Source organism: Mytilus edulis, chromosome 4 (genome assembly GCF_963676685.1).
Source record: "Mytilus edulis chromosome 4, xbMytEdul2.2, whole genome shotgun sequence".
NCBI classification, from domain to species: domain Eukaryota; kingdom Metazoa; phylum Mollusca; class Bivalvia; order Mytilida; family Mytilidae; genus Mytilus; species Mytilus edulis.
The window spans coordinates 99,623,981-99,635,017 of record NC_092347.1 but is presented as its reverse complement, the minus strand read 5'-3'; the positions used below and the strand labels follow the sequence as shown (position 1 = coordinate 99,635,017).

The window sequence follows — 11,037 nt, the reverse complement described above, 5'->3', positions numbered from 1 at the left end:
TCCATTTTGTTTATAGCAATTTTGTAGGATTTTTTCTATTTCTTTTTCCAGAAAAACACACAGTTGAGTTCATTTCACATTAATAATCCAATTAGCACATTATGTAGAAAAGTATTAACAATTAAGTTTCCTCTTCAGTATAGACCTGCAGGACCTGTTGATGATAAAAACCAAGATATCTGACCTATAAATACACAAAATAAAAAAAAAATGTTATAAATGGAGAAAAAAACAGCAATATAAATAAGCTTATTTTATCATGTTTTAATGAACATTTTGAGAAACTTTCATTTGATATTCTTACTTGTCATGCTTATGAGTTCTCTTATTTCAGTGCTTTGTGTCCAAGATTTAATATTCGTTGTTTAGTGCCTTGCAGTGATATTTAAAGTTGAGCCACTTGCAATAGTTGTTATAGAATGTTCATATGTTGTGTTAATATATTTTGAACCACTGTCCTATATTATGGTCAGGTTGAGTGCTCACAGACATGAGGCCTAAATTAATATATTGTTTGTTTCCCTAATCCCTATTCTGTCAAGCCAGGTGTGGGTAGGTAGGTAGTTAAATAATTTTATTTTTCCCAAAAGCCTGAATATTATCGGATGATTCGGCAAGCCCGAAAATCAGAAATGAATAAAATAATATTTGGCTTAGTTTTGACAATAAAATTTTATGAGTAGGGCCATTTTTGCAGGGTAGGTCAGGATTGGAGAAACAAACAATATTTTATATTAGGCATGATTTTTTTTTATTAATTGTTATTGACTTTGAACATGTTGAACTAAGTTGGATTGTTTAAATCTTTATATGTTGAGATCTTTAATGGATGACCTATAAAGGAAGTGTTTTCTCATTATTGAAGGCAGGCCCATGATTGGCCTTTAATTTCTTGCATCCGCTTCATTGAACTCTGGTGGATAAGTCACTCATTTACCATACCACATTTTCTTATTTTTATATGAGTCATCATTCAAAGGCAATTTCTTTTATTACTGTAATTCAGAAATTATCGAAACTTGTTAGTAATGTGAATAATGTGACTGGGTGAGTATCGCAAAAATAAGAAATCATATTTTGATAACAGAAACATATATATATATATATCATGTAACTATATAGATCTTTATGCAGATTTTTTTTGTAATCACAATAAGTTGTCCCTTCCCTAAAAAATCTGAATTTACAGTATATAGAAGTGGTCTTACCATTTAGGCCTTGATGTATTCTGTTTATCTTGTTTTGCGCTCATTTCTATTGTAACTGTTTATATTTTTCATCATTTTTCTATATTTCTTGTCCTATAAAACATAAAAAGGGTAAAAACTATTATAAAACATCAGTTTGTGTTTTTCTTTATATTCAGTTATATTTAAAAAGAATGGAATATTTGTGCTATTTCATTTCACAAACTTTTTGCCAGTCATGACTTTCAAAGACTTTCACCCTGGTCAATAGTTTAAAAAACAAACATTCCCATACTTTTTCTTTGTGTTCGTACTAATTTTTCATTTGACAACAAAGACATGATTCAACTATTCTTCTAAAATTTGTTTCGCTTGACTACGTTAAACTCTGAAATATTGTTAACAGTATAATCTGTATGTGTCTCACTTGTCAAAATTTCAAATTAATATATAAATCAGATAAAAATGCTATGCATGGCTCAGCTTGATACAAACGTACAGGTTGGACCCAGAACAGTTGGGGCAAGTATGGACACAACATTCAAGCTCGATACAACTCTGAATTTTTAATTTGGATTGTGATTCAATAGTTGACAAATGGTTGATGCAGCATAGGTTTCTGACACAGAATGAATGCGGTCCAAGTACTTAAAAATTTTAAATTGACAATTAACCTCTAAAATGGTCCAATATTCAAAATCTCAATACATGGTTAGATGCAGCATATCAACATGATCAAAGAACCCCAATAATTCATTTTTTGGTGAAATCAAATAAAGTTAAATTTTGGACCTTTTAGAACTCAATGTGGACCAATTTGATAATGGGTCAAAATATCAAAAATCTTAATGAATGGTTAGATTCAGCATATCAAAGAGCCCCATATAATCAATTTTTGTTGAAATCAAACAAAGTAAAATTTTGGACCCCGATTTGGATCAACTTGAATTTGGGCCCATAATAAAAAAATCTAAGTAAATATTCAGATTCAGCATATTAATCTGAACACCAAGAATTTAAATATTGTTAAAATCAAAATAAGTTTAATTTTGGACCCTAAGGACCTTAAGGTAGACCAATTTAAACAGGACCAAAAAACTAGGAATCTAAATACACAGTTAGATTTGGCATATCAAAGAACTCCAATAATTCAATTTTCTATAAAATCAAACAAAGTTTAATATTGGCCCCTATTGGCCCCTAATTCATGTAATTCCTAAACTCTGAACAAAAACTCTGGTCACAAACCTTGTGTTTGAATTTCATAGATTTCTATTACTTGTACTAAAGTTATTAAGCGAAAACTAAATGTCCTGGGACAACGACGACTACATGATAAAATTGAGAATGGAAAAAGGGAATGTGTCAAAGAGACAACAACCTGACCATAGATTTGAGGGTTGGAATCCTTTTCTTTTACCGAGCAATGCATTTGAATTGGAGATATAGTTGGAACCCCTCTTTGCTCTTGGTTGGGACCCCCTTTTAAAATGGCTGGATCCGCCCCTGAGAAGCATTATAGAAAAATCTATAAGCTTTAACTCAAAATAAGGATAATTTTATTTTTAAAGGGCAGGCACAGATCCAGAGGGGGGTTCAAGGGATTGGAACCCCCCTTTTTTTGGATAATCAATGCATTTGAATAGGGACATGTAATTGGACCCCCCCCCTCCCTTCCCCTTTTGTCCTGGGTTAGAATCCCACCCCACCCCTTTTTAAAATGACTGGATCCGCCCCTTAAGGGTCTATAATTAAGTTTGACAACATCAGACGACATACTACTTTATCAAACAAAAAAAAATGCCACATTTCATCCAATTTAATTTCATCCCTTACTTGCTACATGTATTTCATCCATAATATTTAAAGAAATAAATTTGGGAGGAGTATGATTTTAATTCATTTGTAATTTGCAAGTTATTAACTATCCAAACTAGAGACCTAATAGAGTAGATATACTTGACTAATTTAAATCAAACTTGGGGTGACTGGGAACAAAGATTTAAGGGAATAGATGACAGTTTACCTACAATGACCTAGTTTCATAGCAATAGCATACATTAATAAAGACTACATGGTCATTCTTATGTTTAAACGTGGTTTAAACTTTGGGTGTTCATTTTTTAATGTTTAACATGTTTAAAGCTAACAATTTCAACTACATACATGTATCAAGATTTGATCCTACATTATTTAAATATTGAAAAAAATAGCTTTTTAAATTTGGATCTATATATAATTGTGAATGTCACATGGATGTATTTTAATGTAAAGCATCTGAAAAATCATTAGCCGTCTCATATTTATTTCAGTTCTTCAAAAGGCAAATTTATATGAGCTTATGCTGAAAATAGAGATTTCTTATAAAAGGAGAAATCCCTGCCCCCCTTTTTGTGTGAAAAATTTTGTTGATTATATAGGGAATCACAGAAACATGACTGAGGCAAGCATCCCCCATCTGAACCCCCCCCCCCCCCCCCCCCCATGAATATGTTTTTTTAGCTTGTGTAGGTGTAAGTCAGTAAGGAGGCAACCATTTGATTTGTAGGCCGGGTGAAAAATGTGATTAATCTTGCTTTGTAAACTTGTGCTATAAATAAAAATTACCAATCCATTAAAAAATCCGTGAGCCCAATCTCATCCAGTGAAAAAGATTATAGTCTGTTTTCGAAGTTATATGGAAGTAAGTTAGTAAGTAATCCAGATAATTATGACGCATTGCAAGGCATTTTTCTAAGGAGAAGTGTAGAATGGGGGAATGGAACCAATAAATTGATCGGATCCAAAATGTTCTTCCCAGTAAAGGAGCACCTATTATTTTGTAGGTAATTATTATTAGTGTCGGTGGTCTCACAAGTAAATCAGAGTGAATATTGCATGCACATTAAAATTAGCAGAGAAGAGACAATTATCAACTTGTGTATTATTCATTTTCTCGCAGTTATTTACGGTAAATCAGCTATATAGACATAGGAAGATGTGGTGTATGTATATATATATATCCGAAAACAGGTGTTCGGTTCTAGTACTATATAGTGGCTATAGTATTATAGGGTAAGCGGAAGAAGGGATCCCGTAGACCGCCCTACGTCACGATTCATGAATTATGCATATTCTATTTATAGGCTATTTTTAAACGATTCGGAAAATACAAATGCTAAAAATAGAATTTTCTAAACATGTAAAACTATCTTAAAAAATCGATGCAAAATCATTAACTTTCGTGGAGAGTGGTAGAGGGTTATTTTCGTGGTACGTGATTGGGTTTTTTTATTTCACGCTCAACGTGTTTTTACTTTTTTATTTTACGTTCAGTCGTGCAAAACAGCGAGGTGTTCAACATGTTCTGCTTATGTAAATTTTATACGTGCTTCGATCGTGATTCAAATGCTTATTTTGCGTGCTCAGTATTTTTCAAAAAAAAAACACTAGACAGGGATCGTGACGTCAACATGGACAAGAACGAAATTGATATCATTTTGTTTCCGTGATGAAATGATAAGGCGGTAAGACCAATGATGTTGTTCCTTTATTTGCATTTTTAAAGTTCAGAATATCTTTATATATCTTTATATACTTTTTCAAAATCTGTAAATTATTTATATCATAAATGTGTACACACTAAATAGGGAATATTAAGTAAAACAGAGAGTTCATATAGACAAGAGGACAGTGACTCAGTCACAAAAGGTTCACCTTAAAGTCTTTATTTTTCGTGCAACGTTCATGACAGAAATTATTTCACGTTCAACATGAAATGGTGTCTTAAATAGAAAAATGTTCCGCATTACAGTAGCATATATCATTGTGCCCTCATTAAGCAAATACATATTCCTTTTTAAGATATATATGATATTTCGCATATATATTGAAACGAAACTGGGGTACTGTCTAGGCGACCTTAACCTATACTTTCTATAAACTAGACAGCAACCCAACTTTTCATTTAATCTATCTCGAGGGTAGGTTCGGCCTATGCTTTCGCTCTAGGACTTCTATAATAGTGATGCCCGACTAGAATATTTTAAAGAGTTTTATTAGGTATAATTTTTACCGGTCTATGCCACCAGTTTATAATTCATTTAAAATATGTGTTCTGGAACAAGATGTCTCTGATGTTCTGTACTCTCCAAGTCTCAGTTAAGTGTGACTTCTGGATTCTATTACCAAAGGTAAACAAAGAAGATCTAGTCTACTCAGAGGGCCAACCAGATCCTAACCTTTGACCTTGACCGCAGTCATGCTATCCTAGTGTAGAACTTGGTGAACAACTGGAATGACAATCTGGACTGTTACCAAATATAGGATCTGGCAATATCAGTTTACCAGAGAAACCAGTCCTAACACTACAGTTAGGGTAGTAGCCGAGTAATATACGGCACCTCTAAAAATATGTCTAGGTATTTTTATTGCTCAAGTATGAAGTTCCGTCCTACACTAATTCTATATTATAGATCTGTATGGGTTGGAGTAAAACTAAAACATTTCCCATAAACCTAAAGGTAAACAATAAATAAAGGGGCAGACAGACAGACGGACCAAATGTAAATAGCCCGACCAACAAGTGTGGTCGTTTCAAGTACGACACCACAAAAATAACAGCCTTTTAAAACAAATCTATTTCAGAATTTCCAAACCCGTAGTTGGATTTATATACCAAATACACCAGCAAATACCAGAAAATAAATATCCAAAGGGAATCTAAGACGACATAAGACTCGTTCTGTCCTGAATATGCTTTCAATATAATTTCTTTCGTTTGAACGAAGTGAATAAGAGTGAAATTATTTTCTCTTGTTTGTTCATGATGTATGTAGGTGTCGTGCTTATCGCACGGTCATTTTCCCCGCCAAAACGGGGGTTTTGGTCATTCAGCACGACAGCGCCGAACCGTCAACACGCATTTATTTATCTAAAGTTTAATTCTTAAGTAAGTTGGTAAATTTTTTGTAATGTCGGACCCTGAAGAGAGGGAAACCCCAGAACAGGAGGTGTCTCTTAGAGACGTTATGAAAGCTGTTAAAACCCAGGGTGACTTTAACGAAAAACTTAGGAAAGACATTTCCGATTTAAGACATGAAGTTCACGGGTCTACCGTTGCAGTTGCTTCCCAGGTTAAAAAGTTAAAAACTGAATCTCAATATAATTGGAAGTATGAGGGAAATAAGGTTCAATTTCTACTAAATACTGAATTTTTAGAAGACCTGACACAAGCTATTTGGGCCATTGATAATTCAAAGAGCGACTACGCACGGGAAACTATTACTGAAGTAATTGACAAGATTAAAAGACGAAATAAACTTGTTAAGATTGCCGATAGTAGTGAAGGGGGTTGGGAGACTGTTAGGCAATATGAAAGTAATCCAGTGGCCAGTGACTCCGACGATGAGAGCAAAATTAATAAAGCTGAGAGTAGGGCGATACGTAAACGTAATGCAAAAGGAAAAAAGTCTGCTTCTAAGAAGGCTAATTATTCTGTTCCTAGTACTCCTTCTCATTTTGTTGATACTTATCAAACAAAAAATCAGCCCTTTCGTGAACCCCAGTCATGGTACAATGGTCAAGCCTTGTATCAAAATCAACCCAGCACGAGCGGATATCAACGACAAAATAGACAAGGTGCATGTTATGGTTGTGGATCGTTCCAGCACTGGAGAAGCCAGTGTCCCTTCAATCCCAGACCTATCCAGCCAAATTCGAAATAGTACAGACTTTATAAAAGATGAGTATAATTGTAGCATAGATTATTTAATTGAAAATAATACAACTAAAGTATCTTCGATAAGTGACTCGGATAATCTCACTAATGATTACTACGAGTATGAACAGGGACAGGCACATATTATTGTGAAGGACAGGCTTAAAAGTCACTATTCTTTTTGGAAAAATATTGGTTGTTATGATTATATTTTAGATACTATTTTGAATGGTTACAAAATTCCTTTTTACAGTACCCCTCCTTCTATATGCTTAAAAAACAATCGATCGGCAATCATCCATAGCGAGTTTGTTACCGAAGCTATACATGATCTTCTTATAAGGGGTTTGATTGAGGAATGTGAATTTCAACCTTGTGTTGTAAATCCTCTTACAGTTTCAGCGTCGGACGGTAGGAAAAAACGCCTTATTTTAGACCTCCGTCATGTTAACAAACATCTTTGGAAATCAAGTGTAAAATTTGAAGATGTTCGCATAGCCATGCAGTTTATCACAAACAATTCTTTTTGTTTCCAGTTTGATATTGTGTCGGCATATCACCATGTTAATATTTTTATGCCACATACAGAATTTTTAGGGTTTTCCTGGAGGCATGAAAACACCGAAAAATGGTATAAGTTTTTGGTTCTCCCGTTTGGACTTTTCGTCAGCATGTTATATATTTACTAAGATCACAAGACCACTTATAAAAAAGTGGAGGGGTGAAGGTAAACAAGTTTTAATGTACCTAGATGATGGTTTAGGCACTCATACGGACGAAGAAACTTGCAAAACTATGTCCAATCAAGTGAGACAAGATTTAATTCAGAGTGGATTTGTTCCTAAAAATGAAAAATCTAAATGGTCACCTATGAAACTTTTGGTATTTTTGGGTTATTCAATTGACACAAACCGTGGCACTATAGCCATTCCGAACGAAAGAGTTCAAAAGGTTTTAAAAACTATTGCTGACGTTGAATATTATGTATCTAAACATGGCAAAGTCCATGCACGATTGGTTGCTTCTTTAGTGGGACAAATAGTGTCCATGTCATACGTCATTGGAAACGTTGCTTATATCATGTCTAAACATTTAAGCATTGATATTTTAAGTATGACTTCGTGGAATAGTTGTATTGTTTTATCAACAGAAAGCTTGATACAAATTAAATTTTGGAGAGAAAATTTAGAACACGTAAATGTTAAAAAGTTTTCTTCAGATGTGTCATGTCAATCTGTAGTTTATAGTGATGCAAGCAATACAGGATATGGTGGTTATGTTGTAGAAACACCTTTTAATATAGCACATGGTATGTGGTCCGAATGTGAGGCTTCAAAGAGTTCTACGTGGAAAGAGCTAAATGCTGTTAGAAATATTCTATTATCTATGATCAATGTATTAAAAGATAAACGAATTAAATGGTTCAGTGATAACCAGAATGTAGTAACTATTGTGGAAAAAGGTAGTATGAAACCTGAGTTACAGGATATTGCTATGTGCATTTTTGAGAATTGTTTGATACATAATATATCTATCGATGTAGTTTGGGTTCCTAGAACCTTGAATGAGAAAGCGGATTTCATCAGTCGTATTATTGATTATGACGATTGGGGTATTGACGAACAGTTATTTATGTATGTAGATTCCCTATGGGGACCTCATGAGATAGACTGGTTTGCAAATGATGACAATCATAAGTTAACGGTATTTTATTCCCGTTATTGGACGGTGAACTCGATGGGTATCGATGCATTCACTATTAACTGGCAAGGTGCCAATGGTTGGTTTGTACCACCTGTATGTTTAGTGTCTAAAGTAATAAGTTACATGAGGCAATGTTTTGCTCATGGGACACTTGTTTTACCTTTATGGAAGTCGGCAAGCTTTTGGCCGATGTTATGTCCTACGGGTGAAGGGTTCATTAAAGAGGTGAAAGGCTGTATAGATTTACCTACTAACAAGAAATTCTATACTTCTGGTAAAGGGAATAAATCAGTATTTGGAAATATTGATTTACCCTTCAGGGTGTTGGCTTTGAGACTTGATTTTGAACCTTTTTAACAACTAATATAAAAGTTCTTGAGTTGGTGGCGGTAATGTTACAGTAGGCCTGAGGGGCTGTGGTGGTGGTTTAATCTTAAGTGAAATGGTAGACGAGTTATGTGAACATTAGATTGTGAAATTGTTTATATACAAATTGTATGTGCTTTGTACATTATGTTTTAATGTGATTTTTATTTTTACATATGTTTTTGCAGGCTTTCCAAAGCGATCTGTTGGAATTACCTGATACTTTAATTGAGAAAATTCATTTACTTCCTGATCTGTTAACCGAAAGTAAATCTAACAACACCGTTCAAAATTATTATTATGGTTTTTTGAGATGGAAAAAATGGGCTTTATCTAATGGAATATCTAGTGAATTTATTTTACCGGCCAAACCAATACATGTGGCTATATATTTAGCATGTTTAGTGCAACAAAATCGTACGCCCAGTCCTATCAATCAAGCGTTTTATAGTATTAGATGGGCACATAAAATTATTAGTGTTATTTCTCCTACAGATTCTGATTTAGTGAAAAATATTCTTGAAGGAGCTAAGAGACGTCTATCTGTTCCGATTAAAAAGAAAGAACCGATCACTCCAGATATGCTTTCACAGATGTTCGACAGGTTATATTGTGAAAATAACCTTTACAACCAGCGTACTATTTCTGCTTGTTTGTTATCTTATTCTGGTTTTTTACGTGTTTCTGAATTGCTGAATTTGAGAACCTGTGATATTCAATTTTTTCTAAGTCATATGTCAGTATTCATACAGAAAAGTAAAACGGATATTTACAGAGATGGTGATCGAATAATCATTGCGAGAACCGGGAATAAATTATGTCCTGTGAAGAACTTGGAGAGTTTTTTAGAATGGAGCAATAATCCACTTGATACTGATGTTTTCGTATTTCAGAATTTGACAAAAACCAAGGAAAATTATGTGTTCCGAAAAGAAAACAAACCTCTTTCTTATACAAGAATGCGAGAGCTATTTATAGAAGCATTTTCTCCGATTGTGCCAAATATAAAATCTTTTGGCCTTCACAGTCTAAGGTCTGGTGGAGCTTCTGCAGCTTGTAATTTTGGTATTTCTGATAGACTTTTCAAAAGGCATGGACGTTGGAGGTCGGAGACAGCAAAAGACGGTTACGTTAAGGACTCGTTTTCGGACAGAATGTTAGTTTCACAAAATTTGGGTCTTTAGTATATTTTCTAAATTAATTATTAGTCCTTTTTTACATATTGTCCCTTTCTTTGGTTCAGCAGCGGCGTTGTCGTGTGGCTTTGCACTTTATTTATGAGTTTATTGTTTTCTTCATACTGTTTAGCAGTATGTCATTTACATTTTCATCAATACGAAGAATTTGTGGTATATTGTATATGAGACCAATACGAAGTATTTGTGGTATATGGTATATGAGACCAATACGAAGTATTTGTGGTATATGGTATATGAGACGGCATTGAGTAGTAATTCTGTTTTTTGAATACAGAATGAAGTTTGTTACAAGAGAAATATAATTTCTTTCGTTTGAACGAAGTGAATAAGAGTGAAATTATTTTCTCTTGTTTGTTCATGATGTATGTAGGTGTCGTGCTTATCGCACGGTCATTTTCCCCGCCAAAACGGGGGTTTTGGTCATTCAGCACGACAGCGCCGAACCGTCAACACGCATTTATTTATCTAAAGTTTAATTCTTAAGTAAGTTGGTAAATTTTAATTTATAAGTCCCCCCTTTTATCGTAATTATATGATTGATAGGACTGGAGTGTAGTTTTTATGCTTGGAAAATTAGAAATTATATTGTTGAAATGTTGTATTGTGTATACAAGTGATATGAATTGTTTCATATCTTTAATAAACTGAGCAGCGGCGTTGTCGTGTGGCTTTGCACTTTATTTATGAGTTTATTGTTTTCTTCATACTGTTTAGCAGTATGTCATTTACATTTTCATCAATACGAAGAATTTGTGGTATATTGTATATGAGACCAATACGAAGTATTTGTGGTATATGGTATATGAGACCAATACGAAGTATTTGTGGTATATGGTATATGAGACGGCATTGAGTAGTAATTCTGTTTTTTGAATACAGAATG

At 33.9% G+C, this 11,037-nt stretch overlaps 1 protein-coding gene and 1 pseudogene across 1 annotated transcript; both read left to right on the top strand.

The window, feature by feature from the left end:
- The first annotated feature begins 5,939 nt into the window (after window positions 1-5,939).
- Window positions 5,940-8,954, top strand: LOC139521256 (uncharacterized; annotated as a pseudogene).
- Window positions 8,955-9,085: 131 nt separating this feature from the next.
- LOC139521257 (uncharacterized) lies at window positions 9,086-10,834 on the top strand. Its single transcript, XM_071314727.1, has one exon. It carries the CDS (start codon window positions 9,132-9,134, stop codon window positions 10,137-10,139), a length of 1,008 nt encoding a protein of 335 aa, XP_071170828.1. The 5' UTR covers window positions 9,086-9,131; the 3' UTR covers window positions 10,140-10,834.
- The last annotated feature ends 203 nt before the right edge of the window (window positions 10,835-11,037 follow it).

Bases quoted from the DNA above. Each gene is read 5' to 3' on its own strand.
- LOC139521257 (XM_071314727.1), top strand. From the start codon at position 9,132: ATGTTTTTGCAGGCTTTCCAAAGCGATCTGTTGGAATTACCTGATACT.